This window comes from Myxocyprinus asiaticus, chromosome 19 (genome assembly GCF_019703515.2).
Source record: "Myxocyprinus asiaticus isolate MX2 ecotype Aquarium Trade chromosome 19, UBuf_Myxa_2, whole genome shotgun sequence".
Classification (NCBI taxonomy): Eukaryota; Metazoa; Chordata; class Actinopteri; order Cypriniformes; family Catostomidae; genus Myxocyprinus; species Myxocyprinus asiaticus.
Genome location: NC_059362.1, coordinates 40,313,702 through 40,334,869, shown reverse-complemented (window position 1 = coordinate 40,334,869; position 21,168 = coordinate 40,313,702). Strand labels below are relative to the sequence as shown.

The following is a 21,168-nucleotide window of genomic DNA, read 5'->3' as shown; positions in this document are numbered from 1 at the left end:
CTATACTATAGCCTACTCAAAATACTATACTACATTACATACTGCATATTAAGTAGCTATACTCAGTAGCTATACTATAAATACACTATCTATACTATACTCTATAGGCTACTTTTCTTTCTTTACGTTCTACAAATCCTACGTATCTTTCTAAGTATCTATACTGTACTACGTTTTTATGCTAGTACTTACACTATACATACTTCTTTACTATACTAAGTAATTATAAGTAACCATACTATATTCAGTAGTCTATCTATATCAAGTATCTATAGGCTATTTACTAACAACAACCTGTATCTTTACTATGCATGCTATTCACATTATGCACTCAATATCTATATTACACTCAGTATGTATGATTTACTCATATACTATACATATACTATATACACTAATATACTATACTGTATGTACTATACTGCAATCTAAAGTATTGTACAAATACTATATTCATAGTAAATATAAAATTTTCATCCTATATAATGTATTGAAAAATATCTACTATAAATTAACTAGGCTACACTATCTATACTATAGCCTACTCAAAATACTTTACTACATTACATACTATGCATTAAGTAGCTATACTCAGTATCCAGGGTTGGGAGGGTTACTTTTTAAATGTATTCCACTACAGATTACAGAATACATGCTGTAAAATGTAATTTGTAATGTATTCCATTAGATTACTCAAGGTCAGTAACGTATTCTAAATACTTAAGATTTCTTCTTCAGCACTGGTAGATTTTTTCACTTGTTTTGACTATAAAAACTCTGCCAGTACAGTAAGACAAAATACACATGTTAAAAATACATTCTCTGAAAAACCTAAATATCTTATGCAGTGTTGTTTCTAAAACAAGATCAGTCAAATTGTTTTAAGGATTTTTAGATATTTTTACAGGAAAACAATACAAAATTATTATCAGAAATATGATTTTTGCCCTTATATCAAAGGTCTTACTAGAAAAAAAAAGAAATTATGATCCAGCGTGAATTTTCTTGATAAAACAATATGATCGTGCCTGGTAACATGTGCATGTAAAATGGCTAGAAATAGCATTTTAGCTTAGCGTAAAGATGACAGTTTACACAAGGTTTGTTTCTATTTCTTCTGCTCCAAACTTACTTCAAACTTACTTCTCTGTCTGCTCGTATGAATGTAACACATCATAAGAAAGTGTTTCACCGCTGTTCAAATGCACTTTGGATCGCATCATTTATATGTGTAAATGTTTTCCATCTGAAAGGACTAAATATTAAATGAAACAAATGACAATAAAATGCAAAGTAATCTCTTCAGTAATAGAAATACTTTTTGAATGTAACTGTATTCTAAATACCAATTATTTAAATTGTAACTGTAATGGAATACAGTTACCTATATTTTGTATTTTAAATACGTAATCCCGTTACATGTATTTTGTTACTCCCCAACCCTGTCAGTATCTAGACTATAAATACACTATCTACAGGCTACTTCACTCTATTGTCTTCTACATACCTTTCTTTACATACTACATATCTACACCGATCAGCCACAACATTAAAACCACCTGCCTAATATTGTGTAGGTCCCCCTCATGCCGCCAAAACAGCACCAACATGCATCTCAGATTAGCATTCTGAGATGATATTCTTCTCACTATAGTTGTACAGAGCGGTTATCTGAGTTACCGTAGACTTTGTCAGTTCGAACCAGTCTGGCCATTCTCCGTTGACCTCTCCCATCAACAAGGCATTTCCGTCCACAGAACTGCTGCTCACTGGATGTTTTTTGTTTTTGGCACCATTCGGAGTAAATTCTACAGACTGTTGTGCATAAAAATCCCAGGAGATCAGCAGTTACAGAAATACTCGAACCAGCCCGTCTGCCACCATCAATCATCCATGCGATTATCTAATTAGCCAATCATGTGGCAGCAGTGCAGTGCATAAAATCATTCAGATATGGGTCAGGAGCTTCGGTTAATGTTCACATCAACCATCAGAATGGGGAAAAATTTGATCACAGTGATTTGGACAGTGGCATGACTGTTGGTGCAGACGGGCTGGTTTGAGTATTTCTGTAACTGCTGATCTCCTGGGATTTTCACACACAACAGTCTCTAGAATTTACTCAGAATGGTGCCAAAAACAAAAAACATCCAGTGAGCGGCAGTTCTGTGGACTGAAATGTCTTGTTGATGAGAGAGGTCAACAGAGAATGGCCAGACTGGTTCAAACTGACAAAGTCTACGGTAACTCAGATAACCGCTCTGTACAATTGTGGTGAGAAGAATAGCATCATAGAATGCTAATCTGAGATGCATGTTGGTGCTGTTTTGGCGGCATGAGGGGGACCTACACAATATTAGGCAGGTGGTTTTAATGTTGTGGCTGACCAGTGTATACTATTCTCAGTATTTATGCTAGTATACTGACACTATACAGTACATACTAACTTTAGTATACTAAGTAACCATAAGTAACTATACTAAATTCAGTAGTCTATCTAAAGTATCTATAGACTGTTTAGTTAAAACACTATGCTCTACACCTTTACTATTTACACTATATTGAAATATATTACACTCAGAATACTCAGTCAGTATCTGATAATAAAGTAACCGCCTGCCTGTCACAAGTCAGACCCGTCAGACTGGTCTAGTGACCGCTTGGTGCCGCCTGTGGGGAAAACACGGAAGAGTTCATTCAAGGCGCTTGGGGAGTGTGGGCTGCGGATCCACAGACACACGTACACGAGTTTTTCCCCGGTAAACATGCTCCCGTGAGGCTTCTCCAATGCACCTTCGCGTTTCTCTCTTATTTCAAAGAGGTTTTAAGTGGAGATGTCTGGACTTATTTTACTGCATGGACTGATTTTCTTCTGCTCAACAATTCACCCGCTTGTGTTCGCCGAGAAACCGGGTAAGTGAACAAAAGGGTTTGGGTCTGATGTTTGAAGGTCTGCTTTTTTAGGCGGTTAAGGTTATTGTTTGTGGATTTTTTCGCTGTTAATATGTAACATTCATCGATACTTTAGTATCATTGAAAGTACACTTACAAGAGCCGCCGCCAGTGGGGAGTTACAGTGTTGCAAACTTTGCTAAAATAATTTCAATACATTCTGTGTTTGTATTTTTGCTAAACTTTACCAACTGGTACATGATTAAAGTAATTGTGAACCACAATGTTGCTCCTGTAATCTCAAGCTATACTTCCAACCTTTTAACATTTCTCTTTTTTTAATAACCTCAAATTGATATCCTTACACTTCGGTGTAGATTTAGTGCTTGAAAAGATGTTTAGTGTCAACTTTGGCTGGTAAAAAAAAATGTGCTGACTGTAGTCTAAACACACCAGACAGCAGTTGACACAACATGCAGGCATGTTCATGCGGACAGCTTCCCCTGGAACCCCATAGTGGGACTGTATTGCCATCAAAGTGCTCGGAAATGTGCCCAGTGCTGATTAGTTGGTGCTATGACCATGTAACTTGAGCTGATCTGCTGTTGAGATGTTCCTGTACTACTAATTAGTCATTTAGCCCATGCTTTTATCCAAAGCAGCTAGCAGTGCACATATTACAGGGGAGTCCATCTAACCTGGAATTAAGTGTCTTGATCAAGGGCACAATGTTTGTAGCTGATGGATCTATCACCTAATGAGGTTTGAACCAGCAACCTTTTAGTTACCACCAGATATTTAAGCATTGTGCTTCATCAAGCCTATCGTGTTGTTACCATCATTAAGACAGCTGCTGTATTCTTTGTTTTCTATTATGAGAAAACTATCGCGCTAGTATCACTTGGTGGCATTATTGTTGCAATGCCGCATATGTGGGACTGTGTGAATGGCTTCAACTAGTGTGAACTGATATTAGGAGACAGTTGCATTGTCTCTACATGCAGACCTCTCAATGTTGTGAATATTTTGTTTGCCACCCTGGGGCAAACGATGTCCAGGTGTTCCTGAGCGTGCTAAAAGGGGTGGATTTGGAGCTGTGCTGTGTTCTCTATCAGGATGAATGGAGAAAAACAAGCAGTTTTTGCTGAAAGCTATTTTTTTTGCTTTTGGCATATTTACAGGGATAGTTCATCCCAAAACATGTACTCGCTCTCATGTTGTTCCAAACCCATTTGACTTAATTTCTTCTGTGAAATACAAAAAAGAACATGGTAGGCAGTATGGTAGTCTCAGTCACCATTCGCTTTCATTGCATCTCCTTTTTGTGAAAGTGAATGGGGACCAAGGCTGTCATTCTGCATTAGGGCTGGGTATTGATACAGATTTCCCGATTCGATTCCAATTCATTAGCTTTTGATTCTGATTTCGATTCGATATTGATTCAAATGGGTATATTTCAGTTATAAAGTCCACTTTGCTTACCTCTGAATGAAATTCTCTCCTAGCTAATACTGTTAATTATACTGGGGACCTTCTTAGTAGGTACAATAAGAAAATATTAATTTGACTAATTATATTTTATTAGTTTTTCAATGAACAAATCCTTGTATTCAATTAATAAATATCATATTATATTGCAGATATTATATTTTGTTAAATCTTTATTGTTTAATTGCATAAATGTTCTATTTACAAGTATTTACACTGATTTGTTGAACATGTGCTAAGAACTGGTACTGTCTCTTTAAGAAATCTGGCATTTCTGTAAAGAGCATCTGCAAATGAGTGCATATTAACAAGAGAGGACTCGAATGGCTTCTTTATCTCATCCGTGCTATGCATGATTAGAATTAAATGTTTCGTTTTTGATCAACAACTGACTGTAAAGAACAGACAGGGTATTAAAAGAGACGTTTAATGACAAATGGGCTGCATAGATTTCTTATTTGGACACACACGGAACAACTTTTACTCTCAACACGCAGTAAAAGGATCTCGCTGTCGAATACTCCACCACTATACTACACAATCACTGGTGAGTGAAATCTAAACATTTACCAGCCAGTTGTCAAATATATAATTTTTTTGTTGCATAGTGCAAAATTTGGTTGCAAATGCATGTGATTTCCTCTCATTGTAGTAGAGGGCTGTGCATAGAGTAAAAGATCGATCTTGATATTTAAGAATCAATACGGAGATTGTTCAAATGAAGACCCGATGCTTTGGAAAATCGATATTTTTACCCACCCCTATTCTGCATAACATCATCTTTTAGTGTTCCACGGAAGAAAGTCATACAGGTTCGGAACTACATGAAGGTGAATAATTGATGACAGAAGTTTAATTTTTTGGTCAAAGTTTCTTGTGACTGCTGCTATCTTCATGCTTTGACATTTGTGAAAAATACACAGATTATTTTTGAAGTGTCGTTTTAGCTTAATGTCCATTCAATGGGCCATTGTTGTATGTCCATGATTAACATGTGATATCATTTCCCTTCCACCTGCCTTAAGGTGGGACCTTTAGTTTACATTTTCCATGCAGAAATTTGGCACAAACCCAGCCCTACATCTGGAGTTCAGCCACCACCACAAAGGACACTGTGTGTCTGCTAAAATTTAGCACTGACTTAATACTACCTAAGGTCAAAGAAAGCTTCGTTTCAATGGTTAGTGCACCCTGCCATGCTAATGTTCCGCTATGTTCTACGTGGTCTACAGAGTTATTTATGGTGTTAATCCGTTCATTCTTCATAATGTCATTTTAAGAATGCCTTCAATGCCACAAAAGTCTCGGGTCTCTGGCGCTGTTATGTGCATATATCAGCGGCATGTTCTTGCAGGGCTGTTGGTGACCCAGCTGTCTGGTAGGAAAGGAAGAACTGGTGCTGCTGTCACAGGTGTGAGTGCCTTTACCGTGGGAGACAGTGGCATAACAGGGCCATAACATATTAGACCCGTGTACACCTGGTATTAACATTAGTTTTGTGCAATCCGATACTAGGGATGCATGATACAGTACTGTGCAAAAGATCTAGGCACTTGTGAAAAATGTTGCATAGTGAGGATGTCTTCAAAAATAATGACATAAATAGTTTTCATTTCAGTTAATGCCATACAAAGTCCAGTAAACATAAAAAAGCTAAATCAATATTTGGTGTGGCCACCTTTGCCTTTAAAACAGTCCCAATTTCTCCTAGGTACACCTGGACACGGTTTTTATTGGTTGTTGGCAGATAGGATGTTCCAAGCTTCTTGGAGAATTCGCCACAGTTCTTCTATCTATTTAGGCTGTCTCAACTGCTTCTGTCTCTTCATGTAATCCCAGACTGATGCTATGTTCAGTGGGGGGCTCTTTGTGGCCATGACATGTTGCAGGGCTCCCTGTTCTTCTATTCTAATCTATTCTATTTACAAAAGTAATGTTTGGGAGTCTTAACATTTATATTTCCTATTGACACACTAAAGCTGAAGATATAAATCTTATCATCATCTTATGTGTCATCCTAAGACTTTTGCACAGTACTGTATATCGGCACCATATTGGTAATCGGCTGATATTTATACTTTTTTTATTTTTTTTTATTTATTTATCGTTATTGGTCATTATTTGATATTTATCGGACGATATTGGAAATTCAACTGCATATTCTGCCTGTTTTAGGTTTAGATTTCTTTTGCCATCATCTTGCGCTAAATTAGATTACAGGATTAGATTACGGCAAAGATTTAACCCTTTAAGAGCACTTTCAGGATCCTTCTGCTATTTTTATGAGAACTTCTATTTTCTCTCATTCAAAAAATTTTTTTTTTCCTCCAGCAGATTTTGAAAGGAATAGTCTTTACATTGTTTTAATTCCCCAACCAATAAATTCCGATATTATAAATACTTTTATCGGACAGATTTTCAAAATCGATGCATCGTGATCCGATCATTCAAACTACATTCAGAGGTCTTTTAAAGAGATTGTGCCACATGCATTTGTTGTGTAAATGCTAATCTGTCCTGATGTGTTTTGGACAACAGTGAAGGCCCGACTATTCACCTGTCAAAGGACCATTGCTCCTAATTCGAGAAGTTTAAACCCCTTTTTTATGTGCAGCTTTAAAAATAACTTTGATAGAAAAAAATTTGACAAGCACATATCTAAACATGCACAAGACAGAAGTCATGCTGCTTGAAATGTAATATTTTGCGGTGAGAGTAAAATCTGGAATTATATTTGGAAGGAAGAGTGACTTTTTTTAAAAATTTGTATTTATTTTTTACACTTGACACGCGGTAACTAATAGTCAACCAATAAGGGTTTTTAAAATAAAATGTACGTCAGATTGCTAAAATTAAATTAACACTTATACAATATTTACTCTTAATTCTCTCAAAATATATAAAAACCAATCACAGATATTTTAGCACTGTGAATGGATGATACAATCTGATCACCAATATTTATTTTAAAAGTTGGCACACTTTTCCAAGTTATATGCTGCAGATATGTTTTTGTGCCACACTCTGTAAAATTACATTCAATTTACAATAACTGTGAAATGCTAAAAATGTTTGAATTGACAACAGTTATGAATAGTTCTGCTGTCACTATCAAAGATCATTGTGACATACTGGCAACCAGTAAACACCATCAGAGCATCACACAGCAGAGAAACATTCAAAAGTAAGAGAGATACTGTATATCCACTACAAGCTCCAAAACTGCTCTAGTAAGAAATCATTTCCTGGAAATCAGCATCGGCAATTAAAAAAACCCATATCGGTTGATCACTAGTATCTATGATTTGTTTACTGTGTTTGCCTTTTTGTTGTAACAATCACTAGCTTAATTAATAAGCAACTGCATGACGATGTGGTGTCATTATTAAAAGTTAAACTGTTATTGCTGTTGGTAGTGTAATTGTGGCAAAAAAAATGTTTTTACTAATTGTCTAGTTATCACAAATGCCTTGAAAGGACATGGAAAAGTCATGGAAATTTGCTGGTCAAAACGAGTGGGAACCCTTAATCTATCGGTTTATCACTAGCATTAATGCACTTTCATAGTAACTGATGTATGTAGTCACGAATCAGTCACTCTCCACTGGAAATCCGATCATAAATGGTCACAGGAGACACATTTAAGACGCATGTTACTACCAGGTGTAAACAGGGCCTCAGTGAACAGGGGCCAAAGTGTGAGACTTTAAAACATATATGCACAAATGCGCATAAACATTCACTAACCCCCCCTGCGTGGGAGCCCTTAACATTGGGCTCATCCACATGGCCTGTGCCCAGCAGCTGATGGTTTCTAACACCCCACATTTGTGAGCATGTGTGAGGAAAGTCACATTTCCTCTCTAATCAGGGTTTTGTCTTGTTACATCGTGAGTGAATAAGTCTTTTGCATCTAATTACAAAACTCAAATTCAGGTCTCCTTCAGTAGAGACTGCATGTTGTGTTTTGACTTGTCTTAGGGGCCAGAGGCGTGTACGTGTTGAAACAGTGATATAATTAAACTTTTCGCCAGCTTTTGTCTGACATAATATTATTTGGTTTACGTTGTGTTGGCATGCATTAGCTTGTTGGGCCCATGCAAGCTCTTGCTGCAAAAGAGTTTTAACTGTTTTGATATTTAGAGGAGTTCAACAGGTCTATAGCTTATAGCAATGCAAAATTGGGGTCTAAAATTGAGGAACAACCTCATCTTTAATTATAATTAATTTTATTTATCACACATTATACATTTTTGCACATATACAGTGAAATTCTTTTTTTCACACATCCCAGCTAAGCTGGGGTCAGAGTGCAGGGTCAGCCATGATACGGCGCCCCTGGAGCAGATAGGGCCCAACAGTGGCATCTTGGCAGTGTTGGGGTTTGAACCCCCAACCTTCTGATCAGTAACCAAGAGCCTTAACCACTGAGCCTTAAAAAGGTTAAGTACTAATTTCTGTTCAACTAGTGACACTAAACAAAATTACTTTTCCCAACACTTCCCCGTATTTCATTGTACATGCTTGAGTTCTGTTCCTCCTGGGTTTGAATTCACCATGGTTTATTACAACAAGGTGTCATATGTTATACTGATCTGTTTTTTCTTTAGATGATGGTTGTGGTCATTATGTCCTGGGCCAAGAGAGTGGTGTCCTGTCCTCCAAGAACTACCCAGGAACTTACCCCAACAACTCCTGGTGTGAATGGCGGATCCGTGTACCCATCGGCCTCACAATCATCCTCAAGTTTGGAGACCTGAACATAGAGAAAAAGGACTGTGAGACGGACTATTTAAAGGTTATGAAAGGATCCTATGAAGCGGACAATGGTAAGCTGACTGAATAATTAACTTAATTGGCATTGGTGCTTAAAAATTAGGTATAGATGTTGCTTTCTCAGACATCAGCAATTCTCCATTATGATTACAACTAAACCCCTTTATGTTTTAAAGGTGCCCTGTGTATTATTTCTCCCTTAAACTTATAAAATATTTAAAAGAATAGAATTTGGAACTTTATAACAGTATAAAAGAAAGCATTTGAATTTTTGATTGGAAAAGATATAAAAGCTTTCAAATGTAACACTTTCTCTACAACACGTAGCTTATTGAGTTGTGATCTCTTATGCAATCAGATTGTGATATAATTGATCATATGGTCTTTAGTCACTCTACTCTCCTCCAGATAACATTACTGTGAGTAAACCTGATTAACCTGCTTCAGATCCGAGCCTTACCATGAGCTGGCACCAGTAACTGCTTGATAAACTTACTGTAAAGCAGGAGGAAACCACAGAGTCCCCCTTAAAAAAAGAAACGTATAAAATATTTAAAAGAGTAGAATTTGAAACTTTATAACAGTATAAAAGAAAGCATTTGAATTTTTGATTGGAAAAGATATAAAAGCTTTCAAATGTAACACTTTCTCTACAACACTTAGCTCATCGAGTTGTGATCTCTTACGCAATCAGATTGTGATATAATTGATCATATGGTCTTTAGTCACTCTACTCTCCTCCAGATAACATTACTGTGAGTAAATCTGATTAACCTGCTTCAGATCCGAGCCTTACCATGAGCTGGCACCAGTAACTGATTGATAAACTTACTGTTTTTTTTCCCCCTTAAAAAAAAAACGTATAAAATATTTAAAAGAATAGAATTTGAAACTATATAACGGTATAAAAGAGCTGTCGCTGGCTGTCTTGCTAGCTATTTACAGTATCTAGCTGTCTAGCTAGCCAACTCAGTATCTCTTCACAGTATCTATCTGTCTAGTTTCCGACATAGCTATCAAGCTAGCTACAGTACTTACAGTACCTTGCCATCCATCCATCCATCCATGATGTGTAGAAAAGGAATTGTTGGTAGTCTGAGTGAGTTTGATTCGTACATTGATAGATCGTCCATCTTATAAATGATATAATTTACGGTTATGGGGATATGACGATATATATCAATGATATAAAGTGTCAATTGATACTGCATACTAATCGATAAAATTGATAATTATTGAAAATTAAAATCATCGACAACGGATTTCATTATCGATTAGTTGAATATTTTCGGCGAGGACGGAGAAGCTCCGTCAGTGACGTCACTTTACAGCCCAGTGAAAAATGCGTTAAATGATGAAACTCGTTTGAAAAATGGAGACAAATTGAAGCACAAAAAACACGACCCAAGATGTCCTGCGAATGACAGCACTTTATAAACACTTCAAAGAAGATCATAATAAGCATATAGTTTAACGTGGCGCAGTTGCTGCATCAGGTGCGTTGTCTGAGGGCTTGTGCTGTTTAATGTGCTTGAGATATGTTTCTATCTCACGCGTAACTTACATTTTACTGCTTTTTTCTCTCTTTATAATGTAGACATGTTATGAATTCAAAATCAGGCACGTATTTCCGCGTGTTTCACAAAACTGCTTGTCTTTTCCACAAGCGATTCTCGTCTGAGCAAGCACGCACATCCACATCAATCAAACCGATCGCAATGGAGAAAGGGAGAGCAATAATTGTGATCAAACACGTGCAACATCATACTGCCAATTCAGTTTCAATGTAATCAATCGTGCAGCTTTCATGGATGTCACACTGATGTCTCGAGGTCAAGGTGTGCGGTGTTCTAAGTGTTTTATATCGTTTCTTATGTAAGCGCATGTAACAGAATGAGCACCTCCGGGATGAGACTTTTCAGTGCAAGAGTGAATCTGCACTGCGTTTATATATGATTGTACTATATTGCACTATACTGAACTGTATATAATGATGAATATAATGTATAATAATGCTAAGGGGTCTTATATGTGATAGTCCTAATAATGCCCAATGTAATGTCTGATTTCACCTGTAAGTGTATTTTATGGCAAACATTGTGTTACTGGATAAGCATACAATACCATTAAAAGTGTATTTTTTTAAATAATGCTTTAAAAACATGTGATCAATGACAATACTATTTTAAAACTTTAAATATTAATTTTAAATACTTCAAAATGCATGTATTGAGTGACAGTGTACAAGCATATCTAACATAATTATGTGTTTTTTCAGCTGGGCAGAATTATTAATATTTCTGTTCTAGTGTCACTATTGCCCTTTTTTTTGTTTTTTGTTTTTTGGTCCCACTCCATTCCTGTTCCTGTTAAGTTTTACAAGTAAAGGAAAGGAACTATTTTGCATGTGTTCTGAAAATAATAATAATAATAATTAGAAATTCAAACTTAACTATTCATGATTCAGGGTTTGTTCAAAGTTTTGTGAGAGTATAGAATCGTGAATTCAGTAATGTAAATCGAACCAAATCCTTACACCATTTATCATTTCTGTTTTTTTAATTTATTTATTTTATTTTAATAAAATACATTTTAATAAAATTGCATTATCCGATTAATCAAAGAAATAATCGAAGATTAATCGATTATCAAAATATTTGTTAGTTGTAAACCTAATTGATTGAGATTTTGCTATATCGTGTATATCGCGATATGTGAATATGTGCACGCCATGTGTGTAGCTATCAGTGGGCGGGGCTTCATGTGAGACTGAGAGAACTGAAGAGACATGGACAGGGTTTTTCCAGAATTAAAATTTTCAATGAAATTCAGCTAATTTAATGACTTTCACCTTGAATTCGGCGCTTCATAAGCAGTAAATATGCTTATCATCTGACACGCACATCTTTGTTTTCACGTGAGTGTCACCTGAGCTATCTCTGGAGCAAGTGCGTGCGAGTCCAGCAGTCTTTCCGATGTTTGTGCTCCATAGACAGACGAGTACAGAGCAGAATCACTCTTGGTACTCACAACTAGAGCCCGACCGATATGGGATTTTTGAGACCGATACCGATTTTAGAAAGGGAAAATTCACCGATTCCCAATATGGTGCCTGATATATTACATTTTTGAGCTGGAATGAAAACAGACATTTTCTTTGTGGATTTTTCACCGATTTTGCACCGATATGACTATGCAAAGGTACTCAGAAGGCTGATTTCTTAAATATTTTTTATCAAAGAATATTTGACATTATTATTATACATTGTCAACAAATTCTAGAAATGAACACTGAGAAAATAAAGAATAAATAAAAATACAATAAATAGCTAAATAAACATCAGTACTGTTTAGTATCAGTCAAATGCTGATTATATTAATACTGCTGAGTCAAGATAAACAGATAAGCAGTGGTGTTACACCGTATTCTGCTATGGAAGTTCAGGGGAAACTTTCAACGGTGGAAAACCAGACTTTTAAATATTATATTTTATAAATGCAACGACTGGAATTGTTCGGTTGAAGGGGTACCAAACTGTGAATCCTGAACAAAACAGTTTGGTGAATACATGTTTACTCATTAGCTTCCACTCAGCTGACAACAATAGCCTAGTTTCCATCCACTTTTCGCGCTATTTTGTTATCGAAAATGGCGAAAACATTTTTTGCGAAATTTGCCGTCTTCTGCCTGTGTCCATTCAAATGGCCCTTTATCGATAAAAATGGTGTGCGTGATGATGTCATGGCTAAAATAACACTTTGTCACGTAAGATTTGGTTTATCGCAAAATAAATCTGCCCTTAAGCCTTTTCCATACAGAAATGTGTGTTTATCGCTAATTCGCCTCCCAGATGTCCCTAATTTTTTCCTCAGAAGTTTTGGTAAAATGGGGAGAGTATTGAGACAATTAATTGAAATTAGCCAGCTTACTGTCATTTTAATTTCACAAAAAATGCAATCAGAAGATGAGGAATTGCAATCAAAAGGGAGCAGTTGCCCTTCTGATAGGACTGTAATATTGGTCCTGATGTTGCGCCTATCGCAGGTTGACACCGGATCCGACCCGAAAGCGAATCATCATGGCCCTGTTCAAGCTGGCATCCTGCACCAAGTAATGGGGAAATTTTCGGTCTTAGGATAAGGATCATCCATCAGTGTGTATATGCTGTGTGCACAGCTATTAAAGAAAAAGTGATGCGGTGTAATATCAGGGTTTACATTATACATTCCTGATATTCAGTGGGCAATTTTGAACAATCATCTAATCTGAAGCATTGCCATCTCAACTGCATTATGTCCTGTATATTTGTCCCACAACTTTTAAGGACCAACTGAACTTGATTGTCACCTAAAATTAATTTTAGCGTCATAATGCAATTTATATTTATGAAGAAGCAAATGCGATCCGAGGTAAAGAGGGTTAGATTTAAAATATTTAAACATTTTAAAAGGTTCAAAAGCTTGTTTTCTGAAAGTGAACTCCGCATTGGACAAATAGTTCTGATAGTTTATAGTCTTGAAGTGTAGAAAATGTCATTCAGCCGACTTTATTCGTCTACAGAAAAGGGTACGGCTAATTTAAGTTTGTGTAAAGAAAAAGGACAAAAAATATATATTTTTTTCGTTTGGTAATTTATGTTTTTTAATTTAATGCTTTTTTCATGTGGTAATTTATTTTATTTAATACAGGGAATTTTGCAGGCATTTTTTCAAAAGTAAACTAAACAATAATTTAATATAATTGGGCTATGTTAGTGTTCCAAAAAAGCACACTGAAGCTTTTCTTCTAGTATTGTGTATTTATTTTTTTATTTAAAACATCTTTGTGCACAGAAATTATGTTTTTTGTATTGTGGGCTAATTCCGTGTCTTCCGTCTATTATTTTGAATGGTGTGTAAAAGCAACTTTAATAAATAAATGGATGTCTACCGTGATTAAATTAATCACAATGAGTGGCCACTCATTTGTTCTCCGTGCACTTGTCAATGTGCATGTCTTGATACGAGATATTTGTTTTGGCACTCCTTGAAGTGTCATGTTTGCAGTGATCGGATCTTTATGCCGTTCAGATCAATCCATAATCACGTACAATAAATTAGCTTTCAAGGATCCTATACCTTGTCGTCATGATTAACACAGGCTAACTATTGGTGTAAACTCTGTCATGTGACACTACATTTTTGCGTTAATGTCAGTCGACAAAAGTGTTTCCAAACCAGTTTTTCGCGACATTTGATGTATCGACATAGAGTTTATGCGCTAGAGTTAAACGGAAAAATATTATGTCGACACTTGTGAAATTTTAGCGATAATTAGCTTTATTTTGTTGCGCTAAAACTTTTTCCGCAAAAAATCCTTGGATGGAAACGTAGTTACTGAAAGTAGCTACATGATTAGCTAGTTAGCTATAAGCTCGTTGTCACGGAGAGTAAAAGACAGACGTTGTTTATTTTACTTTCCAGCATTGTGTCTCGCCAACTACATAACAACATAGCATGAAATCAACACTCACCACACACGATCCACCACCGCACCGTTGTCTGCTGAGCTGCAAAAATATGCTCTGATGTTTAAATTTCAATCTGTTACATTACTTACTGCACTGACAAAATATAGCTGGCTAACAGCAAACAGACATGAGTGACATGGTTGTCAGGGACAAGGTTAATGTTAAATTAGTTATATTGAAAAGGGAAAATGATGGAGTCATTGTTTATTAAGTTTCCAGTATATATTTCACAAACTAGTTAACTTACCGAGACACCGCTTAAATCCGCACTGTCTGCAGAACCACCATCAGCACAGAGTCAGCTCAGTAATCAATGGAGCCGGAGCGCACTCTGCTGGACAAACTATGCTATGACACAATTCTAAAACATTGTTTTCTGCATTACATGTTCTGAAAAAAAGTTTTCATATCGGTAAAATATACGCCGATACGATATATCGGTGAAAGGCTAATATTGGCCGATAATATCGGCCGGCCAATATATCGGTCGGGCACTACTCACAACTTACGTGACCATTTGAATTTATTTGTTTTTACCTTTAAGCGCTATGGAGGAAGTCAAACATCTCAAACGGCTAGACAAAACAAAATTTTAACCACCACTGATGAGGAAAACAGCTACAACACTATGGCATGCGCCAAAATAGTTTTTTTTTTTTTTTAACTAAACATCATCACCCTTATTAAAATTTTGTCCAAGTGATGTTAGATATTAGGAAACAAACCAGCAATGTTTGACTTCAGATATTCATATGTTCTCTATAGAGATGACTTCATTAAGAGCCTATAAGTGTTTATTTTCATTGTTTTTGTTGTTGTTTTTTTACTTGTATACTATTTTCTTTGTTGCATTGCTTTGAAGAAGATTTTGAATTTCTTGAAGAAAGTTAATAACAATAATAATAATAGTCAACAACATGGACTTAAATTAGCGAAAATGTTGCTCTGCATGTGTGACCAGGGCTTGATTTGTGAGGCTATCATCTTTCGGCCCTGTCAGGTATCTCAGATTTACAACCAAACCTAGGGTCTTTTTTTCATCACCCCTGCAAAAAATTGATAGAAAACACAAGCTGCCCTTTTTTGTCTTGTACCCACAAATAATTAACTTTGGAGGAAACATTTTACTGCCTTTATTGAAAGGCTGGGAAGAGATTTAGGTAATACGTGTGGTGGGTCTTTATTAAATCCAGAACCATCATGTTGATGAGCTCTGGATTGAACATATGGCACCAAAAGACCCTTGAGGGCATGAAACTTCTTGCACTATGTCTGGTTTCTCCCTTGCCAACTCTTTAACCACAAACTCCATCATGGTGTCAGAGTCGAGCCTCAACCACATCCACTGATCAAAGCATCCAGCCGTGGCATGGCTGGAATTCCTCACTGAGTGTCTCTTAAACGATGGTTGAGAGATGCTGGATGACTAAAGCTTTGTGCTGGTGCAAAGTTTGACAGTTGCGTCACTCGCACTTCTCAGTGTTTTGACCCTTTGGTGCGTTTGGTTGTTTATGAAGTTCAAAATGCTCGGTTAATCATCAGAACTTATCAAACACTATGTGGTTTGCATTCCAAGTTTTACCCTTCTTTTAGCAGAAGTCTCTTAAATTTTTCAGCATAACACAATCTCTGTCTTTGGTGTCACCGTGTCATAAATGATCAAACTTACACCTTTTTTGCAGTATAGGTTTTGCCGATTGAGAATTGTTACCATTAGCTGAAGAACTATGTTGTTGCATTGATTGTTTTATACTTAGACCAGGATACAAAATTAACTTACTGTATTGGTTGTGGCACAAAACAATCAAAACATATTTTTTGGTTTTGTTCTTCGGGTTTTCATTTGATGGCTTAACGGCAAAAACAAAAATGGTCTTTCTGGCTCAGCATCTAACAGTATATTTTCTGAGGTAAAAGTTGTTTGAAGATGCTCAACAGTTACTCTGTTTTTCTTCAATTGACCGTTTTAGTTCACTTTTTTCACTTTGATTTATTTTTGTCATTTTGCTATTTTTATAGGAGTAGACAATCATTATGTTGTGATCTACATCTTGCTTTTGTTGCACTAAAATGCCAAAAAAGTGGCTAAGAGGTAGGGCTGGGCGATATGGCCAAAAAATATTATCATAATATTATTTTCATATCATTTCTATAGCGATGTTTACAAACTGCTTCAGTTCACCTGCTGGATAAGTTGACAGTATTATCATGAATACACAGTCTGAGGGGTGATTAGAAAGAATCAAGTGTAACGGTTAAAACATGTTATCATTTGGAACGATATTAAGTATATGCCACTGTCCCGCATACTGTATATACTTGTGTTAAGTGCATTTGTTTAAAATCTCTGCATAATGCACACTCATAATGACTGTTAAAACAAATGTTTGACTGTATCTTATTGCCATGTACATGTACTCATGTTATATTTGCTAAAAAAAAAAAAACCTGCATGTTACTAATGCGATGCTCCAAGTATGCAAGCAGTAAAACAGATCTCACCCAACAAAACCCATCTTCAGTGTGACCCATTATTAGATACTTTAATATTGCTACTGACAGACGAGGCTGTTAACGACTATTAAAAATTAGCACAGCAATATCAATTTTGTATTTGGTATTTAAAGGCACACATAGTGTACTGCAAGAGTATTAATATTTGGAGAAGAAAAACACTTATGATCTTATGATATACTGTATATTACAGGGCTCGACATTAACGCTTGTCCGGAACAAGTGGATTTTTAAAGAGGCAAGTGAAAGAGAATTTTACTTGTCCGACCAGACAAGCAGCCTGATTAAAACGTCAATAACAAAAAAATTGCTGGATATATTTGTGATATAACCTAGGCCTGTGTCACTTATTACAAACTGGGCAAATGAAATTAGGCGGGGGATTGCGCAAAATGTTCTATCGTAATATTAGAATCCTCGCGACTGATCAGTGCTACCGCTTCTCTCGCAGCATACAGCGGCTCATTGAACACATGAGTTTAGAGTGAGCTCTCAGTGAGCAACACGCTGTCACATTTTTGCTGACCTTTAACCTGCTAATTTGACATGCAAATTTCATTACACCTATATAAAAAGAGCAGCCTCTGCATACAAGCGACACAATTAAACTTTCCCTCCTGTTTATGAACAGCGATGCAGACTATTGTCCTGTTTCAGTGATGTCAATTCTTCCCCGCAGGGGCCATATATGTGACCATCAGCGGGAGGAAACTGTAGCGGTGAATGGAAAAACATCCGTAAAACGATATCAAGAAAAACCTAAAAAAATGCTTTTTATTTATATTACAATGTGTTACAATTATCGTATACCTTTATACACTCTGGGTGTTATGAATAACATCATCCTATGTAATTTCCAGTTTAATTGTATCTGAATTGATGGTTTTATGAACATAACTGACACGTGTAAAGATAACTGACTTGTCTGAATAAATGAGCAAACACCCACAAGTGTTTTTATCCCTGCTGTCCCCCTTCATCGCTGCTTGTCTTTGGCGAAATGAAGCTGTGTCACTTAAGATAACACTGTATTGAAAGAAAAATTACATTTTGGCTCTGGTAATTAAACAGCGGTATCACCTTTTCATGATTTGTAAATAGAAAAAAAAAATGTAGCCTACTTTTGCCGCATCCTACAGCGCAGCATATTAAAGGTAAATGGAATTTTGGTCACAAACATGGCGCCATGGTCATACGGTGATTTCACATGAAACAGATAAATAGTGCAACGCCTGACGTTGGAGTTATCTGATTTTGCCTCATCACATCGTGCGGCTCATATTACAGCACCTTTCACAAGAAAGGCACAAATAGCAAAAAATGCTTTGTGAACCACTGAACTACTCAGCTGCTGGGTGAAGAGAAACACTTAAAACAGACAACTTCAACACCTTAAACTTAAACATGTTACATCTCTCATCTCCATCTCTCTAGAGCTACATCTGACATATACGGGTATTTTTTTTCTGCCTTTTGAATAATATAAGTAGGCCTATGTACTGATTTACATTATAATATAAAAAATAGATTAATGATATACATATTTAAACATCATCCTATTATCTGTCTTTAATATATATACACTGGTGGCCAAAAGTTTGGAATAATGTACAGATTTTTTTGTTTCGGAAAGAAATTGGTACTTAAATTCACCAAAGTGGCATACAACTGATCACAAAGTATAGTCAGGACATTACTGATGTAAAAATACAGCACCATCACTATTTGAAAAAAGTCATTTTTGATCAAATCTAGACAGGCCCCATTTCCAGCAGCCATCACTCCAACACCTTATCCTTGAGTAATCATGCTAAATTGCTAATTTGGTACTAGAAAATCACTTGCCATTATATCAAACACAGTTGAAAGCTATTTGGTTCATTAAATGAAGCTTAACATTGTCTTTGTGTTTGTTTTTGAGTTGCCACAGTATGCAATAGACTGGCATGTCTTAAGGTCAATATTAGGTTAAAAATGGCAAAAAAGAAACGGCTTTCTCTAGAAACTTGTCAGTCAATCATTGTTTTGAGGAATGAAGCCTAGACAATGCTTGAAATTGCCAAAAAACTGAAGATTTCATACAAAGGTGTCACCTGACTATCTGGATGCCAAGGATCTGCAAAGCTGTCATTGCTGCATGTGGAGGATTTTTTGATGAGAAATCTTTGAAGTAGTTTAAGAAGTTCTGAACATTTTTTTCAAATTGAAATTGTGATTATTGTCCTAACTATACATTGTGATCACTTGAATGCCACTTTGGTGAATAAAAGTATCCATTTCTTTCCATTTCATCTGTTAATGTTTGGTGCATTTAGTCAACTTTAGTCTCGTGACATTTATTCTGGCATTGACTTGAACTCTTAAAGGAATAGTTGAACCTAAATTAAAATACTGTCATATCATATATGTTAGGCAGAATGTTAGTCTCAGTCACCATTCACTTTCATTGTATGGAAAAAAAGATCAGAATCAGAATGAGCTTTAATGCCAAATGTGCTCACGTACACAAGGAATTTTTTTGGTGATAGGAGAAATAAGCAAGTGCGCACCGAATTTTACAGTGAGACACAGAATATAAAACAAGGTAAGAGTATAAATAAACATGCAAAAACATATAACATAGAATGGCATATGTACATGGGCAAGTGGTAATAGATGTGCAAGGTAGGGGTATGTACAGTTATTGAATTAAATATGAGTGAATTTACATATGTTCATGACATATTTATACGTTATTGCACTATGGGACTTCTGAAGGCAGTTTAATTGTTCATGTGGTAAATGGCCTGAGGGTAAAAACTGTTCTTGTGCCTGGTTGTCCTGGCGCTGAGTGCTCTGAAGCACCGGCCAGAGGGCAACAGTTTGAAAAGGGAGTGGACAGGGTGTGTGGGGTCCTCAATCTGGAGACTTACAGGTCTTGGAGGGTGGGCAGGGGGGGCAGCAATAATCCTCTCAGCAGTCCTGATTGTCCGTTGTAGTTTCCTTCTGTCTGATTTGGTGGCTGAACCAAACCAGACAGTTCTAGATGTACACAAGATGGACTTAAAGATGAAAGAATGAAAGTGAATGGTGACGGGGGCTAACATTCTGCCTTTTGTATTTCATTAAAATGTCTCTCTTCTGTGGGCTTGGAACAACATGAGGATGAGTATTCATGACAGAATACCAATTTCTGGGTGAACTTTAAAGACCTGTTTAAGTATTTGATTTGCCAAGAACAACAACGTAAATGTAAGTTGGTGCATGATTGTATCACGTCTTGCTGGGAAACAAGTGACTGAATAAGAATATTAATGAGAATATTGCTTCTGAAAAAATATATTTACACCACAGTTGAAAAAATGCCCTTTTTTTTCTCTCTGGAAAAGTAACTTTTTGTTCAATTCACTTGGTCAAAGGACAAGCACATGACAATCCTAAATGTCTAGCCCTGCATTATATTAAAGATATAAGAGAACTCATGTAATATTGACAAGAAATCGCACTAAAAATTCACGTTTGGTGTGCAAAGGCCTTAAGATTGCACTTGCTAAAATGTTACTGGTCAGCTAGCCAGAAACTGCATTTTATTTAGTAACCAATGCAATTTCTTTTACATTTCAAGATGTAAAAGTTGTTTGAAGATGTGCAACAATATTGGACCCTGACCTACACAATAAAATTTCTAATGTAAGTGAAATTTTTATTTTTTCTGTCTCATCTAGTATTCTGGGAGTACTGTGGTGGTCCAATGCCCGAGCCTACCCAGATAAACACCGACTTCAGTGAACTAACCGTCCGCTTCCGTAGCAGCCAGCACATCTCTGGTAGAGGATTCCTGCTCTCGTACTCCACCGAAAACCACAAAGGTAACTTAACTGAACTACAACCCACAAAGCAGTATCAGCTCTAAGGAATCCAATGTTCTTAATTTCTCTTGATTGATTCTCTTGGATGTTTTCTTAAAGGGGTAATTTCGTATTCTCTAGCTCAAATCACACAGTATAGA

General features: G+C 36.3%; 1 protein-coding gene across 1 annotated transcript in view; it reads left to right on the top strand.

Annotated features, from left to right (window-relative positions):
- Positions 1 to 2,697: 2,697 nt before the first annotated feature.
- Positions 2,698 to 21,168, top strand: part of LOC127410249 (discoidin, CUB and LCCL domain-containing protein 1-like) — a 57,199-nt gene continuing 38,728 nt past the window's right edge. The window contains exons 1-3 of the mRNA XM_051645413.1: positions 2,698 to 2,913; positions 8,991 to 9,209; positions 20,885 to 21,028. Of these exons, the coding sequence (XP_051501373.1) occupies positions 2,835 to 2,913; positions 8,991 to 9,209; positions 20,885 to 21,028 (442 nt within the window). The 5' untranslated portion in view covers positions 2,698 to 2,834. The remainder of the gene's footprint in view (positions 2,914 to 8,990; positions 9,210 to 20,884; positions 21,029 to 21,168) is intronic.